The 17,547-nt window shown below is 37.5% G+C and overlaps 1 protein-coding gene across 1 annotated transcript; it reads left to right on the top strand.

The window, feature by feature from the left end:
* The first annotated feature begins 273 nt into the window (after positions 1 to 273).
* Positions 274 to 16,850, top strand: LOC142985789 (uncharacterized). The gene is made up of 2 exons (XM_076134034.1): positions 274 to 4,255; positions 16,711 to 16,850. The coding sequence occupies exons 1-2, from the start codon at positions 274 to 276 to the stop codon at positions 16,848 to 16,850; spliced, it is 4,122 nt and encodes a 1,373-aa protein (XP_075990149.1).
* Positions 16,851 to 17,547: the final 697 nt, after the last annotated feature.

Genomic DNA, 17,547 nt, shown 5'->3' with positions numbered 1-17,547 from the left:
AAGCGATTATTTGGTCAACGAAAGGCGCACGCACAAACAGCTAATCAGCTTAAAGCACTGTTGGACACGACTACAGAGTGCTTAAACGGTCTCCAAAATTTGAAGGTGTCAGCTGAGTCATCGGATGCCATGATTGTTTACATTACTGTGCAAAAATTAGACCTGGAAACACACAAATCATGCGAAGATCATATTTCAGATCATGACCCCGACACACTACCGACTTGGGCCGAATTAAAGAGCTTTCTGGAAACTAAATTTCGTTCGTTGGAGATGACTACGCCCAGTACTTCTACCCTAAGAGAGAACAAAGCAGTAAGAGAAAAAAGTTACCACGTATATACAAGTTCGCCAGCTAAAGATTGCATTATGTGTCAAGAAAAACACACACTTTGTCACTGCAAACAGTTCACGAAGTTACCACAAGAAGAAAGAACTAACTTCGTCAAAAAGAAGAATCTTTGTTACAACTGTTTGATCCCAGGTCACTCTGCCATGAGATGTCGTCTGCAGATGTCATGTAGGCTATGTAAGCGACGCCATCATACCTTATTGCATCAACCCAAGAACGACAAATCATCAGACAGTGTACAAGCACACTACACAGACATTGAAGACAAGCAAGACACACCAAAAGAAGACCAACCAGCAGAAGTTCAAATATCATCGCATCTAGCGACTAAGCAGTCTACGGCTTTACTCGCTACAGCTCTTCTGCCCGTCAAGGATGAACTTGGTCACGTCACAGTATTGCGCGCTCTAATCGATCAAGGCTCACAAGCAAATTTTATCAGTGAGCGAGCAACACAATTATTGAAACTCAAGGGAACACCTGTAAAAGGGACAATCACTGGTGTGGGTTCCACACATACATCAGTGAAACATGTGGTACAACTGAAGCTCCTTTCAAGATACGACAACCAGTTCAAGCTTCAAATCAAAGCATACGTCATGGCTACGCGACTCACAACACAGTTGCCAACAAAACCCATAAAGTACTTACCTCTACACTGGTCGCACTTACAAGGTCTCTCTCTAGCCGATCCGAACTTCCACCAGCCAGGGAGAGTAGACATGCTTCTAGGTGTCGAAGTTTATGCACAAATCCTGAAGAATGAAGTAATCAAAGGACCACCTGGCTCTCCATGTGCACAGAATACAAGCTTAGGTTGGATCCTCTTCGGTAATGTTCAAGTAGATGATTCTTCAGAAGGAATTATAGTCATGCATCACCAATTGAATGTTGATAATCTTTTACAAACCCTTTGGGAATTAGAATCAGAGGATAAGAGAAAGCTAACAAAAGATGAAGAAAGATGTGAAGAAGTATATGAAAACACATACAAGAGAAATAAAGAAGGAAGATTTATAGTAAAATTACCATTTAAGACTGAAACACCTAAGTCACCCGAAGGACACACCAGAGATATAGCATTGAGAAGATACATGCAACTAGAAAGACGCTTAGAAAATGATAGAAGATTAAGGACAGAATACACAAAAGTAATGGAAGAATACATTGGTCTGAATCACATGGAAGAAGTTCCAACAAATGAAATAGAACATTCAGCTGTATACTTACCACATCATCCAGTCCTGAAAGAAACAAGTGAAACTACGAAGGTGAGAGTAGTATTTGATGCATCGTCCAAGGGTTGCAATAATATATCTCTGAATGATGAACTGCTTATAGGACCACAACTCCAGGAAGACATGAGATATTTAGTTATGAGGTGGAGAATGAAACCTGTCTGTTGTGTAGCAGACATTGAAAAGATGTATCGTATGATACTGGTGACAAAAGAAGATACAGACTACCAACGTATTGTTTGGAGATTTAATGTAACTGATCCAATCAAAGATTATCGTCTACTACGAGTCACCTTTGGCACCGCCTCAGCTCCTTATCTTGCTATGAAAACGCTTCAACAACTGGCACACGATGAAGGAAAAGATAATCCTATAGCAGCTGAAATTATAAAACAAGATTTTTATATGGACGACTTAATGTCTGGAGAAGATACAGTGGAGCAGGCTATAGAAGTAGCTAAGAATATTAACCATATCTTACAAAGAGGAGGGTTCACGCTGCAAAAATGGTCGTCTAATAGCATCGAGTTCCTGGAACAATTTGAATCTGCTCAGCATAGTAAACAAGTTAAAATAGACATGAAGCTACATGGTACAATCAGAACACTTGGTTTGTCTTGGAACATGGGTGAAGACACTATGCATTACCATCTAGATTACGCACCTTTCTCTGGAATCGTGACTAAAAGGAAGATCTTAGCTGACATTCACCGACTATTCGATCCACTGGGATGGTTGGCTCCTGCGATAGTACCTACAAAGATATTAATTCAAAAGTTATGGTTGAAACGAAGCTCATGGGATGATGAAGTAGACCCTGAAACAGAAAAAGAATGGATTAGTATACGTGATAGCTTTACACATCTGAAGGATGTTAAACTACAAAGATGGTTACAATGCACAAACAAGGATATTAAAAACGTCACCATTCACGGTTTCTGTGACGCTTCTAACAAAGCATATGGTGCTGTTGCTTACCTGCGGGTGTTGGTAGAAGACCATCGGTATGAAACGGCTATGATTGCTGCCAAATCTAGAGTTGCACCTGTAAAACCAGTCTCATTACCACGACTTGAGCTGTGCGGCGCAGTATTACTATCCCAATTATTGAAGCAGATAAGTGAAGCTATGCGAATTCCTGCAAGTCAAATATTTTCATGGACAGACTCTACTATTGTTTTGTCCTGGCTGCAAGGAGATCCTACAAGATGGCGAACCTTTGTAAGGAACAGAGTAATCACAATTATTGATAATATAGGTAGCAAATGGTTTCATGTACAATCTAAAGATAATCCTGCTGACGTTGTATCCAGAGGTATGCTGCTAACAGAATTAAAGAATTGTCGGTTATGGTGGAAAGGACCCGAATGGCTGAAACAAGAAAATATAGAATTTAAAACAATAAATACAGACACAGATATGGAAATGAGAAGAAATATTAATGTAAACGTAGTAACAAAACACGACAGTGCCGATGATGAAAAGATGTGGTCTACCCGCTTCGAGATTTGTGACACACTGACGGAGTTGATGAGGACCGTGACACACTGCAGACAATTCTTGAACCTGAAAAAAGAGAATATAGACATTAGTATGACAACAGAAGAATTAGAAAGATCTTTGCACAAATGTATACAAATAGTACAAACCGAATGTTTTGACGAAGACATAAAAGACCTGAAAAGTAAAGGAAGGGTTAAGAACAGGAGTGTATTGAAGTCCCTAAATCCATATTTAGATCAAAATCAAATCCTCAGGGTGGGCGGTAGAATCCGACACGCCGCCAATTTACACAATGATAGAAAACACCCTATAATTCTTGATGATAAATCCTACTTAACGAGACTGATTATTGCCGATGCACATGCTAAAACATTGCACGGGGGTGTACAGTTAATGATTAACTACATACAATCTAAATATTGGATACTGAAAGGAAAACGAATAGTGAAGGCTGAAATACACAAATGTTTAGTTTGTGCTAAACAACGAGCAGTCATTAGAACCCAATTGATGGGAGACTTACCTAAGGAGAGAGTGACAGCTGCTCGTCCTTTCTTGCAATGTGGCGTAGATTTTGCAGGCCCATATAATATACTCATGTCTAAGGGAAGAGGTGCTAAAACGAATAAAGGCTACATTTCATTATTTATTTGTATGGCAACGAAAGCCATTCATTTAGAGCTTGTTGGCGATCTATCATCCGAAGCCTTTATTGGAGCATTCCGTAGATTTGTTTCACGTCGAGGAAGATGTAATCACATGTGGAGTGACCAAGGACGTAACTTCGTTGGTGCCAATAAGGAGCTTAAAGATGCCTGGAAGGAAGCCAGATTAGAATTCGAAGGTGACATTGTAGACATACTGGCTAAAGACGGAACGCAGTGGCATTTTATCCCGGCTTGTAGTCCGAATTTCGGTGGTCTCTGGGAAGCCGGAGTAAAATCCATGAAATACCACCTGAAACGAGTTTTGAATAGCCACATGACGTTTGAAGAATTTAGTACACTTTTATGTCAGATCGAAGCGTGTCTGAATTCTCGTCCACTATGCCCCATTGATGACTCAGATACAGAAAATATAGATGTGCTCACTCCAGGACATTTTTTGATTGGGGAAGCACCCATCACAGTTCCGTCACCTAGCTTGAAAGACATCCCCATAAGTAATTTATCTCGATGGCATCACGCTCAAAAGCTCTTGACTGATTTTTGGCAGCGGTGGCAACAAGAGTATTTGTCGAGACTACAGCAACGACCAAAGTGGTTAAAGAGAGTAGAAGATTTACACATTGGACAGATAGTACTCATAAAAACCGACAACACTCCTCCAGGGAAATGGCCGTTGGGACGTATTGTCGACACACATCCTGGCCCAGATGCCATTACAAGAGTGTATAGCGTAAAAAGCGGAAACAATATAGTTAAGCGTTCTATTGGTAAAATATGTCTACTGCCTATAAATGTAACCGATTAATTAATTATTAGAATCAGTTTATTAGTTTACAATTTGTTATAGTTCTGACTATTATACAATTTTGTATTTAGAAATTGATTTTATATAATGCAAGGCTTTGATTTCATTTGTATTAAGTTGTAAACTGTAAGGGTTATTTGATTCATGTTGCATGTCAAAAAGATCTAACGCTCTTTTGGTGGGCGGTATGTTAGGTATATAGATGCCTAGTTATAGTTATATGGAAACATTGCCATTCTTCGGATTAAAATATTATAAGTTTAGTCTTCAATAAATCTCAGCAGTGACTACATGTGTGTTTCGTTTAAAATTCCTACACACAAGCAAACTTGAACCTAATCACCTCAACAATCAGGCAAGAATATTGGTACCTTGAATACTATAACTATTCTATGATTACTATAATAAGAACCCAATTTAATCAATTTAATTCTTTTTTTTGTATCTTCTTTTTTATTTTATTTATACAAGTACAATAAAGAGTATTTCATTCATTCATTCATTCATCTATAATTCTATATATTCTCTAACAGTTATATCTAATATTTCATTATTACTATATAAACTACGTAATTTACTTATCATAGCCTTCAACGCATTTATGTTAATCATCGAATGATGAGAACTTTTAGCGTGAATGAAAGCTAAAAGGTTTTCTATTCTAAATAATTCCTCAGACACTTCTTTCACATTATCTCCAAGCATTAAAAGTAATTGCGAAAGATGGGCATACTCTGTTAAATCTAATACTGTGTCTGTAATATTCATGACTATTGATCTTATCTAATAGTTTTGAATGCTGTGACATCCACTCCTTGCTTAAACTGACATGATCATTATATTGAGATACTAATTGGTGTTGGTTATCCTGAATAACTTCAATGGCTTTATCGTACTTTATAGCATCCGTATAATCTAGATTACCAGATATACTTTTAATTACTGAACCTAAACCATCTATCAGACCTCTTTTAACGCGAGTTAAAATAAATGTCTGTAACTGATCCGAAATTTTATCTAATTTACTTTTAAGATATTCAATATGGGGTTCAAATAAAAAGTTAGTTTTACTGTTCAATTGAGGTCTAATATAATTCAATTGTCTCTTTACTACAGAAACTCTATGCTCAATATCATCTAAGTCAATAAATTGTAGAAAGGAATGATGCTGGGAAATTATTTTAGTAGAACCTAATTTAAAAGGGAGAAGTCCTGGTCCATCATCCAGGCTCTCAAGTTTTATCTCCTGCGCAGCTATTGCTTGTAGCAGGAACATCAGGGCCATCCTGCAACAATTGTGCACTTTTAGGCACTCTCTTTAAACGGGATTTAGCTACAGGACCTCGTTTTTTCTTAGTGTATATGTGTATCGGTAAGTCTGCTAGTACCCTATCTTGCGTAAACCGCGGCGCTAGCTTTTGACGGCTGGCTAAAGGATTCTTTACAAAAACTTGCTGTTCTGGGTTATAAGATTTCTCAGGCTCACGGGTTTTATTTAAGTTTTCTATAATATTAGTTCTACGGTTTAAAGAGTCCTCACTTATAAGTTCATATACTACGTTCATTTTAGCACGATGATTTTGCATGTATTGTTGCATTAAATGTTCATTGATGTCAATGTTTAAGGGGTCTATCTATGACAGTACCATTCATAGTTTCACTAAATGTAGACCATTAGAAGTTATAAGTGGTCACTTTGACCCTCGAGACCCCTTAAACATTGACATCAATGAACATTTAATGCAACAATACATGCAAAATCATCGTGCTAAAATGAACGTAGTATATGAACTTATAAGTGAGGACTCTTTAAACCGTAGAACTAATATTATAGAAAACTTAAATAAAACCCGTGAGCCTGCGAAATCTTATAACCCAGAACAGCAAGTTTTTGTAAAGAATCCTTTAGCCAGCCGTCAAAAGCTAGCGCCGCGGTTTACGCAAGATAGGGTACTAGCAGACTTACCGATACACATATACACTAAGAAAAAACGAGGTCCTGTAGCTAAATCCCGTTTAAAGAGAGTGCCTAAAAGTGCACAATTGTTGCAGGATGGCCCTGATGTTCCTGCTACAAGCAATAGCTGCGCAGGAGATAAAACTTGAGAGCCTGGATGATGGACCAGGACTTCTCCCTTTTAAATTAGGTTCTACTAAAATAATTTCCCAGCATCATTCCTTTCTACAATTTATTGACTTAGATGATATTGAGCATAGAGTTTCTGTAGTAAAGAGACAATTGAATTATATTAGACCTCAATTGAACAGTAAAACTAACTTTTTATTTGAACCCCATATTGAATATCTTAAAAGTAAATTAGATAAAATTTCGGATCAGTTACAGACATTTATTTTAACTCGCGTTAAAAGAGGTCTGATAGATGGTTTAGGTTCAGTAATTAAAAGTATATCTGGTAATCTAGATTATACGGATGCTATAAAGTACGATAAAGCCATTGAAGTTATTCAGGATAACCAACACCAATTAGTATCTCAATATAATGATCATGTCAGTTTAAGCAAGGAGTGGATGTCACAGCATTCAAAACTATTAGATAAGATCAATAGTCATGAATATTACAGACACAGTATTAGATTTAACAGAGTATGCCCATCTTTCGCAATTACTTTTAATGCTTGGAGATAATGTGAAAGAAGTGTCTGAGGAATTATTTAGAATAGAAAACCTTTTAGCTTTCATTCACGCTAAAAGTTCTCATCATTCGATGATTAACATAAATGCGTTGAAGGCTATGATAAGTAAATTACGTAGTTTATATAGTAATAATGAAATATTAGATATAACTGTTAGAGAATATATAGAATTATAGATGAATGAATGAATGAATGAAATACTCTTTATTGTACTTGTATAAATAAAATAAAAAAGAAGATACAAAAAAAAGAATTAAATTGAATAAATTGGGTTCTTATTATAGTAATCATAGAATAGTTATAGTATTCAAGGTACCAATATTCTTGCCTGATTGTTGAGGTGATTAGGTTCAAGTTTGCTTGTGTGTAGGAATTTTAAACGAAACACACATGTAGTCACTGCTGAGATTTATTGAAGACTAAACTTATAATATTTTAATCCGAAGAATGGCAATGTTTCCATATAACTATAACTAGGCATCTATACACCTAACATACCGCCCACCAAAAGAGCGTTAGATCTTTTTGACATGCAACATGAATCAAATAACCCTTACAGTAGACATATTTTACCAATAGAACGCTTAAATATATTGTTTCCGCTTTTTACGCTATACACTCTTGTAATGGCATCTGGGCCAGGGTGTGTGTCGACAATACGTCCCAACGGCCATTTCCCTGGAGGAGTGTTGTCGGTTTTTATGAGTACTATCTGTCCAATGTGTAAATCTTCTACTCTCTTTAACCACTTTGGTCGTTGCTGTAGTCTCGACAAATACTCTTGTTTCCACCGCTGCCAAAAATCAGTCAAGAGCTTTTGAGCGTGATGCCATCGAGATAAATTACTTATGGGGATGTCTTTCAAGCTAGGTGACGGAACTGTGATGGGTGCTTCCCCAATCAAAAAATGTCCTGGAATGAGCACATCTATATTTTCTGTATCTGAGTCATCAATGGGGCATAGTGGACGAGAATTCAGACACGCTTCGATCTGACATAAAAGCGTACTAAATTCTTCAAACGTCATGTGGCTATTCAAAACTCGTTTCAGGTGGTATTTCATGGATTTTACTCCGGCTTCCCAGAGACCACCGAAATACAACAGTGAAATGAATTTGTCTACTAAATCTGTTGAGCGGATCATCAGTTATTGGCACTTCTAAAATAGGGTTTTCGGCATCTGTATGTGCTGTGAGGGTTCTAGATTCATCTAAAGTGGGCTGATTAATAGTGGGGTTTACTGCAACTGAACTAGTTTCTTCATTGCAAAGTTCAATCCTAGATAAAGCGTCGGCATTGGCTAATACCAATGCCGACGCTTTATCTAGGATGCCTTACTTTACTTTACTTTACTTGCCTTGCTTATATATTACTGTGAAATTATATTCGCTTAATTTTAATCGCCATCGCGTTAATCGAGAATTGGGTTCCTTAAGGTTCATTACCCATTGAAGCGGCTTGTGATCGGTTATAATTTTAAATTTGCGACCAAATAGATATGGGCGGAAATACTTTGTTGCCCATACGATTGCTAGTAACTCTTTCTCAATCGTACTATAATTGATCTCACTTGTATTTAGAGTGCGTGAAGCGTAAGCTATAGGCTTATCACTACCTATGGAACCTTGAGAGAGTATGGCACCAATTGCCAAATTAGATGCATCTGTAGTGAGGATGAACTCCTTGGAAAAATCAGGATACTGAAGAATTGGGTCATTAGTTTAAAGCGTTTTACACTTTTCAAAGCAATTTACGTAATCTGTATTAAAAGTTATTTTTGAACCTTTCTTTAAACATTGAGTAAGGGGGTTTGTTAAACGAGCAAAATCGGGAGTAAACTTACGATAATAACCAAGTAAACCTAAGAAACGTTTAATCTCAGTGGGGGTTTTTGGTAAGGGGTAGTTTTGTATGGCGGTTATTTTATCAGGATTCGGCTTTATGCCATCCCTGCTGATAATATGGCCCAAATAAGCGGTTTCTAACTTTAAAAATTGAGATTTGTCTAACTGAATCTTAAAATTTGATTCCCGTAATATCTGAAACACTTTTTCAAGGTTATTTATGTGCTCTTGAAGAAAGGTGCTGAAAATTACAAGGTCATCGAGATATACTAAGCAAATTACGTTTTGTAGCCCCCTGAGGACATTATCCATGACCCTCTGGAAGGTAGAAGGAGAATTTTTAAGACCCATGGGCATCCTCAAAAATTCAAAGTGCCCATGTTCGACGTTAAAGGCAGTTTTCGGTATGTCTTCTGGAGCCATTTCGACCTGATAGAAGCCACTGGCAAGGTCAAGTGTACTGAAATACTGACAGTTCCCTAATTTATCTAAGATATCGGCAATATTTAGAATTGGATATTTGTCATCTATAGTCTTTTCGTTCAATTTTCTAAAATCAACTACTATTCGCCATTTAGTTTTGCCTGAAGCGTCTGCTTTCTTGGGTACTACCCATATAGGTGAACTCCAAGCAGATTGAGACGGCCTAATGATACCTTGTTCTAACATTTTTCTAATCTGAGTCCTAACTTCATCACGGTGTATGAACGGATACCTATAGCTTTTAGTATAAACTGGCATTTCATCAGTGGTTTTAATATTGTGCTTAATTTGATTGGTAAACGTTAATGCTTCACCCTCTATATAAAAAATGTCTGCATACTGCGCACATAATGACTCTAAATTAGCACGTTCTTCCGGGTTTAAATGACTTGTACGCAGTTTTGAAATTACATCTTGAGCGCGTGTAGACAACTGTTTAGTGCGAGTGCACTCAACATTGTGTACTTCAGCAGTAATATGACGATCCACGGAAAATATGACGTCATTGTTGCTAGGGTTTGTCACTTCCAGAATACCTCGATTATTATTAACGGTTGTAAGACACGGGTCTTAACGCAATTTGAAATAGTTTGTTCGGGTATAAAAGCTTCACCATCTTTAACATTAATAGGTAAATTTATTAGTTTCGAAGAAAACGCGGGTATTATTTCCTCATAGAGATTACAATTACGCGAGTCGTATACCTGAATAGGATTAGTGGCATGTCTGGTTTTAAAATGCATATTTTTATTATCTATGTTTGATTCCCACTTACTTAGTAAATCTGATCCAATTAATCCATCTAAATATTCATGAAACTTATACACAAATAACTTTATATTGTCCGACTCATTGAATTCCGGGAAGCACGGTAACACGATAGTATTGTCTGACCGCCTGATTGCATGGAAATTTACAACTTCAAACGGTTCATATTTTAATGGTAAAAAAAGAGTAATATCTACGTACAGCTTTAGGGCTAATAAAAGATTGATTAGCACCTGTGTCGATTAACAACTTTAAAGGGGGGTTAGCAATTTGAATATACGGCAATTGTCGTTGAGTCTGGATATTTATTTCTATTTTAGCTTGTTGAACGGGCCTGCTATCTGAAAATCCTCCTCATGATTACACGAGGTTTGGTCCTCCGAAGTTTCCACATTCGGCGGCATATTAGGATAATAAGATTGATCGTTATAATTATTACAATCAGAATACGAATAAAAATAGTCACTACACTCCGGTTCATTGTAATATGATTCTACATATGGCTCATAATAGGGGTCGTATTCATAGTCCGGACATTCATTAAAATTTAATTCCCTACTTTTAAAATAATTACTTGGAGGTGGGTTTCCAGATTTCGACCAGTCATGTCCTCTAAAAGGCATAGGCTTACTGACGTAGTGACTTACACCACTCATAGGAGTAGGTCTTTGGGGTCCGAGTCCACCGGGCATATTACGCGGCGGCAACTTAAATACATCACTACGGTCATTATAACTAGGAGGAAGAGCTCTAAACATCTGTTGAGTGCGTGTCGGGCCAGAATTAACGTTATTAGGCCTTCAAGCTTGCTGCTGAGGCTGCATTGGATACGGGCGTGAAGGGCCAGGCATAGCAAAATGATTTGGTTTAGATAACGGCGGCATAGTAATAGGGGGATTATGTGGGATTTTAAACTGTGGCTGACTACTAGGCTGCTTTTTAGTATCTAAGAAATTATTATTTCTTTGTTGCAAATACAATGTGTTAGTTTCTTCCTGAACAAATTCTAAAGCCTGCTCTATAGATACGGGACGCATGCACCGAATACGCGAACCTAACGGGTCTTTCCATCCGCGCAAATACGATTGTAATGTGAGTTTCTTATAAAGATCACGCTTTGCTTCTACGGTGGTAGGCAGAGCGTCGTGTAACGTCACATAGGTCATGATTATACTAAAAAGATTCGGGCAGCGTTCATAAAATTCCTGAGGGGAATTTTGGCCTTGTGAAAGCAAAGAAAGGTCGTTATAAAGTGCAGTTTTGTCACGTTGGTCTGCAAAATTATTTATAAAAGCAGTACGAATGCCTATCCAGTCTGTCGGAATGCCATTGGAGTTAATAAGGCGAGCAGCATTGCCCGTAACTTTATTTAAAATGCCGTTAAGTAAGGATTGGTTCTCTAACTCATGCCCTGGTTCAATCTTTAAAAATCTTTTAACTAACTAGTCACATATAAACTAATAAATCTAGTAAGTATATTAGGGTTCCCATCGAATTCTGGGACTAATCTAAGGGCCTTGAAGATAGCGTCAATTGGGTCTCTTTCTTGTCTTTCTGCCATTTCGCTCTCTTCCCTAATAGGCTCTAAATTTCTAGCTAAATCAAATCTATTAACTACGCCCCTAGGGGATCCGGAACTGGAATGCCTAGGATGGAAAATCTTGAAGGATTTAGACAACACACAATAGGAAATAAATTACAGGAAGTAACACATGAGCGATTCAAATGTACTTACAGTATCATATCTTGGTCTCTGGTAGTCAGCATCAATGTCTGGATGCACCGGCTACAGCTTACGTGGTTCTGGATTCTCGACGTGGTCTGGTGAGCACGCGCAGCGGCTATGCGGAGCCGACAGGATCGATATGAGAGTCTCTGAGAAGCACCGCGCGCTGCTTTGAGAATCCTACCGACTGCGCCAATTACGGAAGCTGCAGACGGAGGACTAAAAAAAAAACAATTTACTTAAATGAAATTTATTATAAAGAGATTACAATATAATTAATTACTAAAATAATAATAATTAAGAACGACTCAGTTCGGCGATCGAATCAAAAGTGAAGTTTCCGGTTGGAAAATTGGTGGCGCGATGTTTCCACGTTTTGTCCAGTCAGCATCTCGTGTCCACGCCTCGTGACAATGTTGGCTGGTGCAATCGATGTTTTTCGTATGCAATTAGGTTAACGCATACTCAGCTATTACCAAAGAGTACCATGGTATAACAAGTTTAAAAATAGCTTATCCTTAACCATAATATTTACCTATAACTAAATTGTACCTCTAGATTCTTACACATTTTACCAAATAATAATACTATTATTTGAATATAAATATACTAACTATAAAAGTAATAACAAGATGCAATATTGTAACAAAAAGAAGTCACATCGTCAACTTACCAAATGTAAGTAAGTTATTATAATAAAAATAAAGTACAACACATATTAAGAAATTAAGTACCTTTAAACCAATTGTGAATGCAAAAACAATCAACATTATTGATAGTGAATAAAAAAGTGCTGAAAATTAAAAAAAAACGAGTATTAAAAAAAATTTTGGTTTACACTTAAAAACAACAGTTTGTTTATGTGCTTAGCACTAAGACGGTTTCGTCGGTCCGTAATTAAAAGACCTGCTTTAGAAAATACCCTTTCAGACGGAGTTGAACTTCCAGGAATGCACAAGTATTTCAATGCTACATGTTTTAATTGATTCTCTTGATGAGTCCAGTATTCTATTGGATATTCAGACAGTGGTATTATGGGCTTTTCTAAATATTGTCTCACGTCTACGATAACATCGGCAGTCACAGAAGTCAATAAATGACAGTAAGTTGCAAAGTTTGGATTTTTTTGCTGAGGGTGGACTAGGTGTGTCTTCAGATGTGTCAAGACTGCTTCCATGCGATGAAATGCTAGGTCTTAGAGAATTTAAATACATACTATATTCTTTCTTGACAAGTGATATGGCATTTTCTACTTCAGAGTGGGTTTTAAAACCCAGTCTCTTAAAGTGGGGGTTCAGTAGCGTAGAAATCATACACGGACTTCGTGTTTCATAACACTTTAGTTTGTTTTGCACGGAGGTCTTTAAAGACGAAATTATTGCTTGTGAGAAATCAGAACTGCATTGATTTTCTAATTCGACCATTCTTAAAGATAACCCCTTTATAAGTGGTATCAACATGGAAATCGTTACGTACTGTTCACCGGATACCGCAACGGTGCAAGTTTCCAGTGGATCAAATATTTTTTGGATTTCTTCAAGGTTGGAATATTCCTGAGCTGAAAGATTTTCAGGTGCAGTTGTATGTTCATTTAATACCAGCGTAAGTTCTTGTCGAACTTCTAATATTCGTTTAATCATATAAAATGCAGGATTCCATCTGGTTTCTATAAATTTTAATAACTTTAATTCTGGCTTATTCATTTCTTTTTGAACAGCTCGTAACTTATCTGAAGCTAATGTGCTGTGTTTGAAATGACTAACAATTCTGTTGCACTTTTCAATTAATTCTTTGAGATTAGGTTCATTCAAAACATCTTTTATAACTAAATTTAAGGAATGGGCGAAGCAAGGAACATGTCGTAGTTTCAAGATACCTGCTACTTTAATCATGGTAGAAGCATTGTCAGTTACTATAGCTACTACTTTGTTCCGACAGCCCCACTCTGTCAAAACCTCATCTAAAACCTGTAACAGAAAAAAAATCTATTTATTTATTTACATTGGTACAGAAATCCGATCAATAACCTAAGACACCTAGTGCTGCCACTGTCTTACGGTGTCACGGCCCACTATATATTATTTTATATATTTTTATTTTATAAATAATGACAGCGAGCGTAGCAATTTTTTTTGTAATAGCGCCATCTCTAGTCTACAAACACAACTATCAAGGCAACTACTAAAATCAAACACTTTTCAAGGGAAATAAATTCAAAAAGGGGAAAAAATAGCTCCGGTAGGTACTAAAAATATAGATTTACTTTTTTCTCATCTGGAGGACTAGTTTCATTAAGTACTTCGGATGTAAGTCTTATACACCTTGTTCGAGCAAAAAAAGAAAAAATTGAATTTGTAAGTCTAAGTTGTATGTATAAGAATATAGTAATAAGAAGTGTGTACAAGGAAGTAATTTACTCACCTTGGCAATGTTTTCGGCGTTGTGATTTCCTTCTACTACAACGGCTGCTAGCAGAGCTGATTGCAACCGTAGGCCTTGTATAAAATGGATGGTTATTGCGCATACGCCTTGGTTATTAGCAGAAGTCCACATATCTGTTGTTATAGCAACGTCTTTGACATTTTTTACTAATTGAAGTAATTTAATTTTAAGATCTATTTAAAGCTTAGGCAGCAATTTATTGGAAATTATGTTTCTTGATGGTATTTCATATCGAGAATCAAGTGCTTTTATGAAGTCTTTTAATCCCTCATGCTCAGCTAGTCGGAGTGGTTGCATATCTCTGGCTATCATTTTTACAAACATATAGTCAAGATATTTTTTCCTAGAGGAATTAACATGGTAGAATATTGAAGGTGAAGAGTCGGTACTTTTATCTTCGATTAAAGATTCTTCTCGCTCTTCATTTGCTGTTGAACAGGAGGGTGGCAATAACATTTCTGCATGTTTACGCACCATGTGATCTTTCATGTTCGATGTATTGTTGCTGTATTTAAAATCCTTCATACAAATTTTACATGTCACAAGTCTATCGTTTTTTTTTTCAAAAAATGCCCACATTAACGATTTTTTCTTGGTACATCCCGTAGATGTACTGGACTCACTTATTTTGACACCTACCCACCAAAAAACACAACACACAACTTAGACTGATAAACACATCCTCAGACTTTCAAATCACACATGTTACATATTTACACTCACGGTCAAGTACACACACACTAATTACCCGCAAAGTTACGCCTTTTTGTAATTATAACATCTATAATAATGGATAATACCTTATTAACCCTGAATGACATAGACAACTCAGAAATAGCCCAAGCTTTCGATTTTGAAACCCACGAATTCACTAAGTATCTGAAGGTTAGCTCCTCTGACTTCACGATCGTTTCGCAAAATATCAGAACTATATACAGTGATTTCGAAGACCTTCAACTAAACTTGGCTAATCTTAAAATTGACACTGACTTAATAATCTTAAGTGAGTGTCGGCTGAATCCAAATAAACTTATACCCCAAATATCTGATTACTACTCCTACCAAACTACAAATCATATCAACAAAGCTGATGGTGTGGTTGCCTACATTAAAACACTCATAAAGCTAAACATAGGGAAATAAAGTTAACGCACGCGTCTTGTTTAGTACCTCAATATGTTGGCAATGCACGGGCTTCTCCCAGGACACTCGCTGCCTACGAAGGACAAAAACTGTCTTGACCATTTTATCTTAAAACTTAAACCTACAACTAAAACTACAACCATTGCAATTATTCACACAACCATAACCGATCTCTTTATGACTTTTCTAAAACTATCAAATCGCATAAATAAACTAAAATCTTCTAAAACTAAAACAATCACCAACTTTCAGTTAGGTCTAGAATACGTAAAAAGTAGTAACTTGACAGACCTCTTAAAATTTACTAACCCTAACACGCTTACAGATAATCTAATCGCTATGTTACAAAATTGTCTCAAACTTAGTACAATCACTATACAGATCCTAGCAAAAAACAGAATATTAAAACCCTGAATGACCATTGGCCTGCTTCGCTGTATTCATAACCGCAACCATATGCAAAGGAGATTAAGACTTGACCCGTTCAATGACGTACTTAAAATTACCTACAATAGATACCGAAATTATTGTAACTATACAGGGTGTAAACGACGGTTAACCGAAAACTTCAGTGTTAATTTTGTGACACTAAATGCGCGAAGTTTACTTTAACCATTTTTCTAGGAAATGATTGGTTCCCGAGTTAGTCATTTTAGAGCGTTCAATGTATAGTGAACAACACGATGTATCTCCGCGCATGCCTACGAGATTTCTGGCGGCGGCGCACGGTGGATCGAAAATCGGCTGTAGAAGACATAGGATCTCGATGTCGTGAATGTAATTTTTTTTGATGGAAATGTATTCTGCTAATCATTACTGTTCTATAAAATGTCATATGAAGTAATGAGTCACACCAGCACATCAAAATATGACTATTAAACATACTGCATTTAATTTGTGTACTTATGCTGATAATAATAGTTTTTGTTTTATCAAAATCGGGTCAAAATTACCGAAGTTACAGTGTTCGGGAGCTCAGGTTGTTCTAAATGAATGGACTGTATTCGGTTGATTGATATATAATTTTAAACAAGTAAGTTAAGTCGTCATCTAAACGAAAATCTTGTGGACGCCAATCGCTAGCGTCGTCCGATCGTGAATTGAAGCCCGCCGCCGCCACCCGCCGCGCGCCGGCCACCTCGCCCCGCGCCGCGCCTCAGCCGCCGGCGTCGTCCGCTTGCATGATCACGCGGTTGATGCGTGAACATCCTCCCGCCTGTTGACGTCTTCGAAGGGAAGAGGGCAAATATTGTTGAACCCTCTTGTGATGACTCCTCTCTTTGTCTTCACGTCTGCTACCCGTGTGATGCCGTCGACACCTGCATAGGTTCGTACTACACGGCCTAGTGCCCAAACAAGTGGTGGAAGCGCCTTCTCTCGGATGAGTACAAGTGTACCTTCTCTGAGCTTCCTCTCTGAAGCGACTGACCATTTGGTTTTCTGTTGGAGTAATGAAACATATTCATTAGAGAATCGCTGCCAGAAGTGTTGACGAACGTATTCAATCCTTTTGAAGCGGTCTAAGCAGCTGATGGTTTTGTCGGGAACCTGTGAACACGGCAAAGACGTGAGTGTTCGTCCAATTAAAAAATGGGAAGGAGTGAGGACAGACAAATCGGATGGGTCACAGGACAAGGGAGTTAGAGGACGGGAATTGAGAACAGCCTCTATTTGACACAGACAGGTTGCCAGTTCTTCGTAAGTGAAGTTAGTGAGACTTAGCAACTTTCTTAGATGGTTCTTGGTGGACCTTACGGCAGCTTCGGCCATGCCATTAAAATGAGGGGAATAAGGCGGAGCAAAATCAAATTTAACGCCCTGCTCCGCCATTTCAGATGCAACCCCAGAGTCAGTAATGATTCGTTTGAAGTCGTTATCAGCCCCAACAAAGTTTGTGCCGTTATCTGATAGTATGCTTTG

Source organism: Anticarsia gemmatalis, chromosome W, assembly GCF_050436995.1.
Source record: "Anticarsia gemmatalis isolate Benzon Research Colony breed Stoneville strain chromosome W, ilAntGemm2 primary, whole genome shotgun sequence".
Taxonomy (NCBI): Eukaryota; Metazoa; Arthropoda; class Insecta; order Lepidoptera; family Erebidae; genus Anticarsia; species Anticarsia gemmatalis.
The sequence above is the reverse complement of the archived record's forward strand: the minus strand, read 5'-3'. Positions and strand labels throughout refer to the sequence as shown.